General features: G+C 36.1%; 1 protein-coding gene across 6 annotated transcripts in view; it reads left to right on the top strand.

Annotated features, from left to right (window-relative positions):
• Nucleotides 1-16553, top strand: part of ST8SIA4 (ST8 alpha-N-acetyl-neuraminide alpha-2,8-sialyltransferase 4) — an 83618-nt gene that overhangs the window by 17720 nt on the left and 49345 nt on the right. For all 6 annotated transcript variants that reach the window (XM_074811857.1, XM_074811858.1, XM_074811860.1 and 3 more), the window contains one exon: nt 4651-4908. In XM_074811857.1, the coding sequence (XP_074667958.1) occupies nt 4651-4908 (258 nt within the window). The remainder of the gene's footprint in view (nt 1-4650; nt 4909-16553) is intronic.

The following is a 16553-nucleotide window of genomic DNA, read 5'->3' on the forward strand; positions in this document are numbered from 1 at the left end:
CCCTACCACAGGAGGTGGTTAGGAATATATTAGATAAACATGGGCTGGGAGTGATGTAGATAAAGACACATCTTCAGTGGGGGCAGAGTGTGGACTAAGTAACCACTTAGTCCATCTCTGTTTCTATAATATGGTTGCTGGTGAGCTAGCCCAGATTCCTGGGTACTGATGATGCAGTTCAGGGGCCTCCCCTCACAGCTAGGGTCCAGACAAGTGCATATGTCCCAGCAGCGAGGATTTCTGGCACTGCCTTGCTCAAAAGGAATAATTTTTCCAGGAAAAGTGTTGGGGGTCATATTTCAGTGTTCTTGACAATATCTAAAAATATAAATTTATTTGTTATCTTTAAAGTCAGATGTTTAAGTGATTTATTTTCATTCCTTAATCCAGACAATTTTGAGGCAGATGAGGAAGAGTTTGCCATTACATAATAGTTGTGTAATACAGAATCACAGAATTGTCTAGATTGGAAAAGACCTTGAAGATCATCCAGTCCAACCATCAACCCAACCTTAACAGTTCCCAACTACACCATATCCCTAAGCGCTATGTCGACCCTATTCTTAAACACCTCCAGGGATGGGGACTCCACCACCTCCCTGGGCAGCCCATTCCAGTGCCTAACAACCTGTTCTGGAAAGAAATGCTTCCTAATATCTAGTCTAAACCTTCCCTGGAGCAACTTGAGGCCATTACCTCTTGTTCTATTGCTTATTAGTTGGTTAAAGAGACTGATTCCCAGATCTCTGCAACCTCCTTTCAGGTAGTTGTAGAGGGCGATGAGGTCTCAGCCTCCTCTTCTCTAGACTAAACACCCCCAGTTCCCTCAGCCATTCCTCGTACGACATGTTCTCCAGACCCTTCACCAGCTTCGTTGCCCTTCTCTGGACATGCTCGAGTAATTCAATTGTTTTTGTAGTGAGGGGCCCAAAACTGAACACAGTAATCGAGGTGCGGTAGAGAATAAAACCAAAAAAATGTCACTGTGTTGCCCCAGAGCAATACATATTTCTGTCATTTGGAAAGCTGTTCAGAGACAATGCTGCCTGTTACATATACTTTATCAGATAACCAAGAGTTGTCGTTAGTATTTAAACACTATGAACATCTGTTTCTGGTTATCAAAGGAAAAATGGAGGTCAACCACTGATGGTGACAACATGTTTCTGTGAGTCATGTAAACATGTTGCAAACAGCTGCTTGGCTTCAGATAAGAATGAGTCACATCTGCCTCACCTGCCCACAAAGGTCTTAGGCCACACCCCAGATAGAATTTCATTCCTCAAAACAAAACTTGAAGACTTGCAATAAAAGTTTCTTTATACATTTTAGCTTAGGGTTGCAGAACACCTTTGCTTTCATGCTGGTTTTTTCCTTCATCTAATTGAGCTTACTTTGGAATTTTATATGCAGCTGGATGTGGATTAGCACTTACTTTAAATTATTTTGTCATGTGTGTTTAATCAACATAACCTTGTTGTGCTATTTTCAGTGCTCTTTGTGGGACAGAACAGAGGTTTAAACAAGTTCTTATTATTAACCAGCATCAGGACTGACTGAGACACTCGTGTATGTACTTTCAGTTTTTGTCATATGTCCCCGTAAATTTTTTTTCTCTCAGCACTTACGTGAAAATAGGAAGTACTACTATCCCCATGGTACAGATGAGTCAGTAGCACAGAGGAACTTAAAACAATAGCATGGACTTTTGCATTCTTAATCATTTTTTTCAGTATTAAAAGATATCTGGATACAGTCAGATGAATCCATTAAAATATTTTAATGTTGGCATTATTACACACCTTTTATATGGGGATTCTTGTGTGTACTACCTGTGCATACGTTGCATATGCTACTTACAACTTCAGATAAGAAAGTGTTTTTAAATATGTGAGAAGATAGTAAGATTCAGTGACTTTTGCCTATCTCAAAATTATATTGAAAAATAAATTCCTTAGACATTTTGGAAATTTAAAGCTGTGTTAAATAAGTGGTTGATTATCCAAATCTAATTCAGGTCCACTTGAAACCCTCCGGGGGACTTGTATGAGCACATATATATAGATATAGAAGCACATACATAGATAAATATGCTTTGACTGTACGTAACCAGATTAATAATGGAAGCCAAGACAGTTTATTTTTTTGTCACTGTTTGGATAACTTCACTGCCTTCGTCTTATGTTTTAAAATAATACATGTTACTCTATTCTTGCACAAATGTTGCTACTTGTTTGCTAACAGAAACAGTATTAAGCCTGTTCACTCTAGGCATTGGGGATGGGTGCTCTAAATTACTAAAGTGAATCTTTTGGTAATCATGTGTGACTTTTTTCAGTCAGAACCCTAGGTTTTGTACATTTCTTCTGCTTTTTGAGACTCATTTATGGTCCCCCCCTTCTCACATCAGAGCTTGTGTGAAGTTAGTCTCTGGATAGCTATTGGCTGATGCTATTGATAACTTTTGATGCATTCATCTTTTCCTTTACAGTCACAGTTCTGGTAGCTCTGTTCTTAGGTAATGAAGAATTTCAGTCATTTTTAATACTGCTAGATTGGGCAATTCCTTCTTCCTTGCTCTTTTTAATTTCGTAGCAATTTATATTTCTGTTGCGTGGTACCCACAAAATGAAGCTTATCAAATCCATGGAGATTTTAAGTTCACTCAATTTACAGGCTGAACTGGAGTTTTCATCTTCATTTTACAGACATAACTGTCTGGCTTTACCAAAAGCTTTAGACACTCAGGATTTTAACATTGTCCTGCTCCGTTATTCAGAGTCCCTCATATGCCTCAGCACAAGCTGTCTTTGCTCTGATGCTACTTCATTCATACATGACAACTGTAACAGACGGCCCAAGACATTCTTGACATTACTTACTTTTTTTTTTGTCCTAGTTTAAGAAATGAGAGGAAACACTTGAAAAATGTTTTAATCATGTTTCACTTCCCCTCTGGCTTTTCAAGTCAGCTCCAGGGTGAGTATTTTGTGTCACTGGTTGGAAGTTTCAGACATATTCTTCCCTATTGAGGCAGTGACACAAGAGCTGGCTGGTTAGCATGGAGTTCCTACAGTTCATCCCTTTTCACTTGTGGGGGATTATTTCCCCTTTATGTCTCTGAGTGGGTGTTGCAACTGCTAGAGTGGCATCTCTAATGATCTTTTCCTGTTTTGATCTGCTGTAAGGAACTTCTGCTCTAAAAAGTTACTACATAAAATAGCATTTTCTTACTCAATGAAATGTCTATTCTGTTTTAAATTCCACATTACCTGCTGTCAGCAATGGAAAATATAAAGTTACTGATTTTCTTCTTTTCTTGTTAAAGTTGCAGAGGCAAAAGTTTGCATTGAAATTAACACGTAGTGAACACCCTGCTCCAGCTCAGCACTCCTGCTCTGTTCCCCAAGTGTATTGTACTTAAGTATTTGCTGAAGTTCAGATGTGATCCTTTTATGCCTCTTCACAACGTACATGCTTTGCAGAGCAGGAATGGACACAAGCTTGTAAGTCTTTGTTCATTTGCAGTCCTGAGCTACCAGTGGCTCCTGCAGCTCTAGCCTGGAGTACTTTGCAGCTTTTTATACCAAGGATAAGTGAGTATTGAAAACTGCTTGACACTGCCAGTGCAGGTATTTGTTGTTAGTAGCTGCAGTCATTAAAAGTGTCTTTTTTGAACTTAGGTACTGAAAGTGTGTCAGTTTTTTAGACCCCTGCCCCCAACCTCGTAAGCAGGTACAATTACCATGGCTTAATTTCTTCAGCTGACATTTAAGCAGACATTCTTCACCTGTTACTTGCTGTGGACTGGGAGTATACAGCTGTTTAATTACCATAATTTACTTGACCTGTAGTAACTTGATAAACCCTCATATCTTGGTCATGTGTGTCTGAATCCAGCTAATAGTTTAGACAACTGCAGAGAAGCAAGGTAAAGGATTGGATTAACCTGATTTAAAGTGATGATAGGGTTCATAAGTGTTTCTGTGAGTTCAGCTGACAGCTTGACTAGACCCTGAGCTGCAGTAGCTTAATTTGCAGTACGTTTTTAAGTTGATTTCATTTAAGTTGATACAAAACACTGTGGGTGTTCTTATTTCAAGTTAATTAGGATAACTTTGGGTCAACTTCAGTTAATTAGGAGCAAGTTCATGATAAACTGAGTATGTTATTCTTATGATGAAATAGGAATCTATAAGAAAACATGGCCATTCCTGAACCAAGCTGATTTGCAAGATGAGATTGTAGTGAAGTGTTTATTTCCTAAATCATAAATACCTCATATATTTAACTATGGTTCTATGAAAACAAACATATGCATTTATTTCAAAGTTTGGTAAAATACTCAAAAATAGTATGCCTTCTAATTTCCAAAGTTAATGTTCCCTTGGTCTCTCAGTTCGTTTGTAGGAAGTGATTAAGCTCTATCACTGTAGTATTTACATGTTACATTGTAACCAGAATTTGAACCCTGTGCTGACAGCTTTGCTCTAACTCCATCCTGGAGCATGGGAAATGACCTCAGTCTGTCTGACATTATCTACCCTCTGCTTTACATTGTATGCTCTGTACTGTCTGTATTACTATTAAATGTACTCCATGCGAGACATGAGTGTTGGGATTTATTTGTTCATTTTTCTGTCAACGCAGAAAGAACATTCTTCGATTCTTGGATGCTGAAAGAGATGTCTCAGTGGTCAAAAGCAGCTTCAAGCCAGGAGATGTAATCCATTATGTACTGGACAGACGTCGCACCCTAAACATTTCTCAGGATTTGCACAGACTTCTGCCTGAAGTTTCCCCGATGAAGAATCGCCGATTTAAAACCTGTGCAGTTGTTGGGAATTCTGGCATCCTTCTGGACAGTGGATGTGGAAAAGAGATTGATAGCCATGACTTTGTAATAAGGTGAGTTTTCATCTGCTGTTGAAGATACAGCCTCCTATGTTTCTTGGAGAAAAGCTGGGAGAAATGTTTTAATTTAAAATACAGATTTCTGACATTATCTGAAATTAATCTGAAACAGTATACTGTGTGATTCTCTGAATTTAAATCCATGCCCATACTGTTGACAAGAACATTATTTTTACAGTGAAAATAAAAGAAGGAGCAAAGGAGGGAGTTTTGTGCTACTTATTTTTGCTGTTTGTTTTTTTTATTCTAGACAGAATGAATATTCTATGGACACCTGGGTAGAATAAATACAAAATGTTTTCTCTTTCAAAAATATTCTTTCTTAGCTCTTGGCCAATAAAGATGGCCTGCTGTAAATTACTACATTACTTATGTGCAGCACAGGGTGAAATTTCAGTATGATGTATTGATGTTGAATCAGATGGCTGCCATTAAGATAAAGAGAAGTCACACATCTAAATCCCTTCACATTGCTCTAAAAATGTATCCCTTCAGTTTAGGCAATGATGTTGATATGCTTCATTTTTTATTCATTCTTTAAACAATAGAATACCTTTGGACTTCACATATCAATAGGAAACAAAGAGGAATAGCTGGCTTCATTTGGCAGCCTGGTGTTATATGGATATAGAGAAGGTTGGGCAAGAGATAGGTCCTTTTGCTTTTGAGGCAGAAGTTTCAATTGATTTGGTGTGAGAAGGGTGAAGGGGCAGAAGACAGAAGGGCAGTGGCAGAAAACAATATAGAAATAGTTGTCATTGCAAGTTACTTGTTTTTTCTTTTCTCACCTGGTGAGAAATATGGTAGCAAAAAAAATATCGAAAGGATATGAGAAGAAAAACTACAGTTTTTCTGTACATAAATGAAAACAGGATATAGACATGAAAGTTGTATTTTATTTGAAAGGTGTACTAGCAATACACACAACTATTTCATTTAGCTTATTTGTTTTGTTTGTACCACTAGTCTTTCAAATTAGCATCCTCGTTGCAGAAGGAATTCAAAAATAAATACCACATTTCTAAACCAGATTTAGCTTACGGCATGCTTGTTCACTCTCCCAGAGATGAAATGCGATTCAGGTCTACAGAAAAATTTAGATACTAGATTTTCTAGATGAAAATTTTCTGTCAGAAGGCAAGGTATATACTTAAATCATGTGCTGAATATCTTTTAAGTCATCTCCATGCTCTTCCCCATGTTTTAACTACCGTGAAACTAGGCGATGATACCTGACTTTAACTAATTCAAACCATATGGAGTAAAGATAATATTCTTAAAGATCTGTGCATGAATAAATGAAGAATCGTGAAGCATCAGGAAGTTACTGTTGCTAATCAGTTATTTAGACTGGAGAAACATCTCTTGTAAGGGGTATGACTAGTAAAGCGATCAGTATAACAACTAGTTTGATGATATTGTGGATAGTAATCTTTATAAGGTTCTGGAAACACTTTGAAGTAAATAGCAATGAATTCATTTGTATTTTGAGTTAAAGAAAAATGCAAAGCATACTTAGACTTAAAGTTTCCCACATTCCTCTTCTTCCATTTAAAAAAAGTTGCACTCAACATGATATGTAATCATGTGATGTAATGGTACTGGCATACTTGGTAACCACTCACCTCTATTGCTATTAGGATTCTGGTATTAATATGTACCATGACACTGTTACTCTCTTTGCTTTCAGCTGATTTCTCTGGAAGTAAAATGAACTCATTCTACTCACCACCTGATGGTGTTCTGAAAAGGTGTTACTGTATGTACATGTACTGTATGCAGCTAGATGTATAGGCTGATGAACAACATTTTTGTAGAATCTCCCAATGCTGAGTGCAGTATACTTATCTGTTGGGACAAGTATGTCGTGCTATTCTGGTTAAATATATTATCCATTTGATTTTGATAGTACTGTATGTTCTTTTTGAGACCTGAAACAAAAGTGTGTGTTTTTGAGAGAGTTTTTTCTTAGAACAGCAGTTGTAATGTTAGATCTGACACCAACAATACCCTTAATTTAATGATAAAACTGATAGTGGTGATCTGTGAAAGTGAAGGGGACACAACAAACATCCAGCAGTATTTGCATTACAGAACTTAATATCCTGAATTTTAATGCTCCAGTAAAAGTGATATGAAGATGTTGGTAATAACTGTTAAAAACACTGAATATACGCTTTATTAAGGGTAAAGAAGAGTGTCAGTACCTAGCACATTAAGTAATTTGTTAGTATCTGTCAGTGTCTTTAAAAGTCATCCAAAGTTGCTAATAACTGTCTATCTTGCTTTGAGATATTCCAGCATATTCAGTGCCTTCTATATAACAGTGCCTCTCAAAGAACATTGATCCAACAGAGACACCAGTAATTAGAATACTTCTATTACGAAAAAAGTTTAGAAATAGACATCTAAACTGGAGTCAAATAATAGACATGCCTGCAAGCCAACATATAATTCTGTCAGCAAATTTTACAAGTAAACCAGTACAATTCTTCCTCTTCAGACATCTCTGAATGTGCATAAATAAGGGTAATTCTTGCAAGCAATGTAATATCTTGTCAGCATAAGTAGATTTATTATATTTACCAAACATTTTAAAGTGGCTTGGTTTTAATTAATCATATAAAGCCTTATTTTCTTCTCAGGGCATCAGAAATCAAAAGTCAAGGGACATATCTTCTGCTAGGATAAAATTGATTAGTTCCACAAATTCAGTGAAATCATGCCTATATTGACAGTAGAAAATATGACCCATCTAGTTAAAATGGGAAGCAAGGAGACTCTTTGCTATTAAAAAAAAGTGTGCTGACTATTAACTATTTCCCATTTCCCATATGCCTTTCCTTTTTACATCCTATTACTTTACACCCTCTTAAGTCAATATCGATCCTTGCACCTCTACTATTGGTGAGCTAAAGCATGCTGCATTTTGATACTATACCCAGAAAGGGTCTGAAGCATTCCAAAATCTCTGATTCCATAAAATAAATCAGAATGATAATATGAGATAATGTACCAGATTGCATTTAAAATGTATAAATGGCACCGTGCTGTTGCAGGAGCTGTTTTTTTGCATGGTACTGTTGTCAGCTGTTTGTCTAACTGTTGGGTGAGATATATGGTGCGCACTCCCTGTGAGATTTAAATGCAATACATATTATTCCCCCATTGTCTACACTTTCTGATGCTGACATTCTCATGCCAGGGCTGTGTTAACTGTTACATCTTAACAAACAGATGAACTTGTTAGACTAGGTGGTACATTTTGAAATGCAGTAGGTACATAGGACTTCCTAAAAAAGACAACTGTATTTTGGGTAAATGTAAAATAACAATACTAAACATTGCCAAGTAATAACTTTCAGATTCTTGGAATTACTTTTGGCAGCCAGGAAGTACCAAAAAGAATTCAGGTCAGCTTTGGGTTCAGAATTTGAACAATGCCAAAGATTGGAAGAAATTTTTAGTTTTGTTTTTAATTGATGGAATTCAGCATTCATGATGGGAACTATTGACAAGAAGAGGCCAGGTAGAGTTTTGGAGTGACTTGGTTAAAAAACAAACAAAAACCTCCAAACCTAATAGATAATCTTGTGGTTTTTCTTGTAGTGACACTTCTGGTAAAGTCCCTTTCATTTCAGTTGGACTATACAGAGAACAGGCCTCTTGAGTGAAGCTATTTGACTAGCTTAGGGCTGCTCTAAGAAGGAACAGCCATGAGAGTGTATTAATTGCTTCTTTCTTTGGACTGAAGTGCCTAGTTTATATGTTACAACTCTTCTTTCTCTCATTGGAGTGTTTTCCTACTAAATCTGTCAGCATCTAGGAATCAAGCTGAGTATTTTTGCCATCATGGGTGCTAAAATTTTGCTGGGCAAATGCAGCTCTTATTTTTCCAGTGTGCTTTGTCCTTCATGTTTTAAGTTGGCAATTCTTGTGGTTAGAGAAGTTGCCATGGAAAAAACTGGTAGTCCTTTAATAAATTTGTTGTCTTATCCTATGCAAAGAGGAGGATAATATGTTTGACTTCCTCCCTGATATCTTGGTTTTGTGGGCAAGCAATTGTGATGTGAGCAGAAGACAGCGTATGTATTCAGGAAGAAGAAAAGGACAGACCTTCTAACCATACCATGGAGGTGTGTTTTCTTATTTCAGGAGAACAATTTAAATTTCTCTGCTAATATTAATATGTAAGCAGAGAGTGGTAGTAGCTTCTTCTGTGTTGTTCCTTCAACTAATAGGAAAAACGCAATCATAAATTTGTCAGAATTACGATATTAATGTACTTATATTCTGGGACTTCTTTTTTGTTTTGTAACTTGTGTCAGCTTTTATGTCCAAATATTTATTTAACATACCTTGCTTGGAGCATAACGATTGTGCCTGTAGAGCTGGATGCTCAGAACCAGCAGATCTGTTGAAAGTGAAGTTGCCAATTTAACAGACTTATTCAAAAACATGATTCTTCCCTTAAAAATAACATCTGAATACATCATGACTAGCTCATTAGACCTTTTTCAGCTTTCGAATGTGGCAGCTCTATTTTTGCCCTCTGTCTCTTCCTACAAATTGTGACATACATTGAAACATTAAATGAAAGCAGAAGAAAGCCAGAAACCATAATGTTCAGATGTTCTTGCTCAGTGATTTGGGTGCCTGAGAAAGGGGGAGCACAAGTGTAGCTGTTCAGTGTTTTCAGTCAAGTTAGACATGACCTCCACCTCAGTAGAACCTTGGAGAAGGCCTGGCTTCTTCTGGCCACATTTTCCCTTTTTGACTTCACCTCACGATTTCTTCAGCTGCTGGAAGGGTCCTTGCATGTTTGCTACACCAGGCAGCCCATCATGAAGTGAGGGCTGGTACAGAAATGTCTTCTTATGAATCTGAATCTCTTCGTCAGTACGTAGCACCTGGTGCTGCCTATCCTTGGGGCCACAGTAGTGTATACCCTCCATAAGCATTTATAATTCCGACTTTGGTGCAACTTCCTATTTTAAAAAAAAAAACCAAAGCTAATTCTTAAGTAGGTGATATGGGAGGAGATATAAGGACGTAAGTTTAGAAGGCTAAGGAAACATCAGTAAGAAGTGACTTCTGTAAACCCATATACAAATGATCAAAGATTTGAAAGTAGTCACTTAAATTAATAGGTGTCCCATAAGCATCCAAATGTAGAGCACATGGGGTTAGCCTGACTCCTCCTATAATTATCCTGAGATAAAAGGATAAAATTCTTTTAAATTTGCTTACTCCTATTGTTGGTAATACAGAACTTTTAATTAGTAGTTTTCTGAATGGTGTTAAATGGAGGGAAGCTTCATGAATACATTTGTTCATTGACTGTTTCGATTAAGAGGTGTGACAATGTTCAGAACAGTCTTAGTCTAAACATTGCTGCTTTTTTTTTGCTGTTCTCCATTTTTGAGTGTTCAAACTATTCCTTTTTAATACATTCCAAACTCAGAACCCCAAAGTGCTTCTCCAAACAATGAAAATTATCATTTTGCCTGAATTTATTGCAAGGATAATAAAATTTTTTAACCCCTTCTGTCCTCACATGAGTGCAGAACTGTTCCGAAGTTTTCTGCAGTAACACTTCTGTAGCCCTATAGAATATGCCCTTTATGGACAGTAGTGTGTAAAGGTAAATAAAAAGGCAAAGATACAGGTATTCAGGAAACTACTAAGTTCCATTTCTCAGGTTTTCTTACATTAAAATATCATTCTCAGTATTTCACTACTGTAGTTTTTTTTCCATATGCGACAAACTTTCAGTGATTCCTTTATTTTGGTGTCAAAGTAATGGTATTGGAAAGAACAATAAAACTCTAATTCATGGGTATTGCTGCAACAAGGACTCACAATAAAGAGGTAAATAGTGTGTTTTGCCACTTTCTAAAACACCACTTAGACCTTTTCTTCACATCTGTGCTGTGTCAGTTGAGGATAACTTGCATTTCAATCACTGGTGTTAAGGAAGATGCTAAGAAGAAAGAACTTAATGATTATCAGTACAGGTTCTAGGCAATAAGAACCAATGAAGTTTATTAGCAGGTGATGTCACAAAAATGCATCTTCTAATGTGAAATCAGTCATAAATTCAGGATTCTTGTGGACTTGTGTTATAAAAGGGGTATTGGGTCAACAATGGTATATTTTATGTGGCGCATCTCAGAAGGCAGTTGTGATTCCTGTGTGAATAGAATTCATAATTATGCTGTATCTGAGCCTCTACACAGCTTGCAGCATCATGAGACATTCTCTATTGTGCCATGCAGAGGATAAGGACTGGATGAAGTAGGTATGTTGGGGGATTCCCTGCTAATCCAGATCCATACAGTTAATTCGATGCAATTTTAGTTTTGTCAGGTGCCAAACAAGTACACACAACATGTGAGAATCCATACATTTTACTTTGGCAGCAGGAGATGGGAGGTTTGTGTACATTTTTTTTTTTTAAATCTCCCCTTTTTGGGTATATGTGTGTATGTGAAGGTGATTACAGTGCTGCTGCACACCTTTGAAGAACCAAATGAAATGGCTGCTACATACACACATGTGTTAGTGACATGCTTCCTGCAAGTAGACTGGGTAGAGAGTAATGTTAGGCTGTCTGCTGCCTTGAACTTAACTCTTTTATTTTCCTCCCATGTGCTTGAGCCTTGCATTTTACTTCCACATCCAAGTGTTTCTTAAAATGTCAAGAATCTTTGAATTCAAGATTGCAGTTTTCATTCTTACGGGAATCTGGGTATGAACCTGAATATAAAAGCCTGCAGTCTATTCAGGAAAGAGTCTATGTTATAGATATTATTTAGGTAATGCCTCATGTTTCAGAGAGGTTTAATATTATGTCTTCCAGCAACAATCTAATTTTCATTTTTTGGCTTCTCAGTGTATATGGTCAATATTTTGTTATGGATATTTTTGGCTTTGCTCTACAAGGAGAAGATATTAATGAAACAAAGCATTTTTTTATAGCACTTTTGTGCAGCTTGGGCTTTAGAGTGGTTTCTAAATACTTCAACCTGTAAACCTCAAGTGCACGATGTTAAAAGATTAACAAGTGTATAGATTCATGGCCAATTCTTGCATTATTACTGTATGAAGAATATTCTTGTAGTTCTCAATGTCAAATAAAATGGAAATAGTAATCACTTCTACTCAAGCAAATTTGTATGGCTTTTATTTAAAATCAACTTGAAAACACTAATATATGGCCTATTAATATTATGTATTGGACATTTGTGTGTATATACATGAGCTGTACGTTTATTAGTGACCAAGCAAGTTCATCTGAATCTCTGTGGAATAACTGACTTCTCACTTCAGTGTATTTTTGTGAATACATTTTCATAATTTTCTTTGTTAAGCTCTGCTCTCTAAAAGAGTTAAGTATGTTACGGATGTGTTTGGGCCATAAAGGTGTCACAGCAAATGCAGGGTTAATTACTTACATCTAAGTGTGATAAAGCAGCACTTAGTCCATTCTTCAGTCTTTTCTCATGGCATACAACTCCAGACATAGGCCATTTGGCTCTTTTTCACCACTCTTTTTCATAATATATCCTACTGTAGCTAATATATTTAACAGACAGTTGTAGAAGAAACAGGTTTTCAATCACTGAGACTTTTCTGTCTGTGTTTTTAGGACCTCAGTTATTGTACAGATACCCAAATAGCATGTGATACTTCAGACATGAACTAATTTTTTCTTTTTACCACAGTTCTCTTTCTAGTGATAGCATTGTAGTGCATGTTCCTGGTGAAAATCTGCTATCACACTGAAAGCTCGTGTTTGGGAACCCCTGCATTTTTATTATGAATATTTTCTATACATATATTTGCCTTTCAGTATCATGATTATACATGGATGCTATGTAAATTAAGTGACCCTGTAAACTTACTGATTACTTAAATCATATAATTGATTCCTGATAGTATGTTTAGACTAACTACCCTGTTGAAATGGCTGTGCTGAGGTTTTGGATGTGGTCCAGACTGTTGTTATGGGAAGAACAGGGACTGCATCATTAATTAGAGGTATCTTGCATATTATGATACTACCAATCACAGATTATGAACATTTCCCACTTAGGTTTTACCTTCTCTCCCAAATGTTCCAATCTTTGTCTCATTAGACCAGTTTCTGAACACTTCTGCCATAGTTAGTGCTTAGAAATAAAGGAGCAGATAATGACTGAATATTTGCTAGTTCAGTGCAAGGGGAAAAAGAAGGACCTAGAGCTCCTGATTAAACAAAATTATATAGAAAAAATAGCCATAAGCTTGTTAAAGAATGCAGTGACTTTTTTATGCCAAAACAAAGAAACCGAAAGAACTCCTGAAAACCATTGTTTTGCAAAATTGTTTTTGCTGGGACAAGCTGCTGAAGATAGTCGATATCTTCAGCTCAGGAGAAGAAGGTTTACAAACCTTTATATAACATGATATATATTCTCAGTGCTCATGTTTGCAGCTGTGTTTAAGTCAATGCTTCAGTGCTATGTGTGACTTCTAATTACAACCTGTTCTTGTATTCTCAGTGTTACAAACCTTGTACCAAGTTCATCCTGCTCAGCTTTGACCTGCAGCCCACAGGTTGATTAACATGAAGGCAATACTGAAGTTTTTTTAGAATGAATGGAAGATGGTGGTATGCTGCATAAAATTGTGTTTTAGAGTCAAATTTTAATCAATCATATATTTGCAAGGTATCAATAATGCAGCATGTGAGAATAGGACACAGTATATTACAGTTTTCTATTTATTCTTCCTGCTGGATTTGATATGGAAATGACAACTTTAAAAAAAAAAAAAAAGTAGTAAGGTTTCATTTGTTGTGTACAAACTCCTAGGCACGTAATGGTGAAGCTTGAGGTGCAGAGTCCCCCTCACCTCCTCATCATTGTTGTTGATATATCCAACATTCTATGTCTTAAAATGAGCTAGAATTAAAGAATGTAACACAGCAAAGGTATTGCATTGCCTATTTCAGTTAATAGGCTACTTAGTTTCACTTAAAAGAAAATAAGAATATGTTTATATGTGTCTCTGAGTATGAAGTTTTCTTGAAAGAGTCCTGAGAATTTATGACACTGACATCCGCTAACAAAATAAGCTTAAAAATTCCAACAACTGTATGAAGTTGTGGCATATCATAAAGATGCATTAGAGGTTAAGAGAAAAGCTCTGAAATGGGTAGTAAAAGCTGTTTACATATATTCAGGTGTATATGCAAAAATGCAATAAGTAGTTTTATTAGCCCTGAAACATACAAGAAAGATGGGGACAAACTTTTTAGCAGGGACTGTTACAATAGGACAAGGGGTAATGGTTTTAAACTAAAAGAGAGTAGATTTAGACTAAATATAAAGAAGAAATTTTTTACAATGAGAATGGTGAAACATTGGAACAGGTTGCCCAGACAGGTGGTAGATGCCCAATCCCTGGAAACATTCAAGGTCAGGTTGGATGGGACTTTGAGCAACCTAATCTAGTTGAAGATGTCCCTGCTCATTGCACATGGTTGAACTAGATGACCTTCAAAGTCCCTTCCAACCCAACTATTCTGTGATTCTATGATACCTTTCTATAAAATTGTCTTGAACTCATCTGGAATTATAAATTATCTAGTACTAGCAGTTTAGTGTAAGTGTTACAATTCATCACTAGCACATAAACTCATGAACTTGTATGGAAACACTTCTGATGTAACTGCTCCATTTAATCCCTGATGAAGAATGTGCTGATTTTAACTGATGTATTTTAGCAGGTGTTTTATATTTTCCACCTTTGTGGATAAACAAAAAATAAATACTGATTATTGACACTTCTAATTTAATTAGTATTATAATCCTCTTTTGAAGGAAGTAGCCTCTAAGAAAATGAGAAGTGACTTAATGAGGGTAATACTTCTATAACTTGATCAACTACAATTAATTTAGTAATGTTTATTTCCTTAGCTGAGACAGAAATCTGTGTATAGCTTGTCTTACATTCATGTTCTAAAACAGCAATCTTAGCAGTGTACTGCTAACAGCATCTAGTTACTACTTTGGAAACAGAGCCTTTCAAAGTGCAGATGTACTTACCACATTATTTGAAACTTCACTGCTGCTAATCCATATTTATATAACTGAATTTTTAAAAGATCAAAGGTTAAGAGGTGCTCAGCACTTGGAAAGCAAAATGCCTTACCTTCCTCTAATACTGCAATCAGGTGTCTAATGTGAGACACTAAAAGTTGAAAAATATGACTAATATTCCATATAACTATTCATAAGTAATACCATTGTTACTGAGTGCATTTGGATTGCTCATTTCTTTCTGAAGTTATACATGAAAAATCTGAACATGCAATATGTTAAGAATTTATACTGCTAGTGCTGTATACCTTTCTAAAATACAGTATTTGATCTTAAGTATTCTGGTGAAACATTAATGACATGCAAGGTAAGTAGACCTTATATTTGTTATGCCTATGACAATTTTTTTTCAGGATTTAGGTGAGATTATATTTATATGCTGGTTTGAAACTACATATTCTTTTAAGATTTAGGCACTGATACCGTTGGCAGATCAGAAAGGAGCTGTCAAAAGACATGGAATCATATTAGAACTATAAGGCCTATGTTACATGTGCACTTTGCATATGGCGTAGAGCTTTTAAACAAGGTGGTGTTGCTACATAAGTGCTTCTCAGAGTTGGACACAGAGAGCAGGATTTGCAATGCCAGATTCTGTCTTATGTTTGTAATAGATGTCATCATGTGCATATAGGTATGACTACTGAAAAAAACCCTGCTGTACAAGAATCCTTCATTATGTTGTGCAGTCTGCCTTTAAAATAGGTATTTTCAAGAGCAGCAGTTATTCAGTGAATTTGATTGGTTTATCTTAAGTCTTTGGCTTGATTCTTTTTTTTTTTTTTTTTTTTAAATTTTGCAACACCAGACTTTTGACAATTCCAGACTACAGGTCTGGAATATTAAGATTTTTAGAAACAATTTTCAAAGCCAGTATTGAAATCAGTGTAAGTTTTTCTTGTGCCCTATCTACCAGTTTCTAAAAGATACTAGTCTTAACAGCCTGTATTATATGAAGATGGTTTGTGGAATAGATGTATAAAGATACTGAAGAATGTAAGTCTGTTTCCTAAGAAAGCTTACATCTGCCCACATGTCATCAGAAGCTTGGACAGCTTTATCTCTTGAGAATATATAGGCTTTATGGTCTTTAGAACATTTATTTCTAAAGAATATAGGACTACTTCTTTAGCTGATAATTACAGAATGAAAATTTATGTTCTGAGCAATTATCAGTCAGGACTAGGTCATCAGTTGGTGTTAATTGGTATTGCCTTGCTGACTTCAGTTATTGTTATATGACATTGGAGATGCAGACATTAGAAGATGCTGGGGGATAAGCTTATGTAAAAAGTTTACTGTACCAGAAAAGAATTGCAGAACTAATAGAATGCTATTTATGTTAGCAATATAATAACATGCAAATGTTTTGAAGGACCTAGTTCTGACATTGCTTCTTAGCATCCGTCACCTCAACAGAGCAGTTTAAGTTGTGAAAATGTTGTGTCAGGACACTTATTTGGGGCATACCAGCTACAGGCTAATTCACTG

Source organism: Strix aluco, chromosome Z (assembly GCF_031877795.1).
Source record: "Strix aluco isolate bStrAlu1 chromosome Z, bStrAlu1.hap1, whole genome shotgun sequence".
NCBI classification, from domain to species: domain Eukaryota; kingdom Metazoa; phylum Chordata; class Aves; order Strigiformes; family Strigidae; genus Strix; species Strix aluco.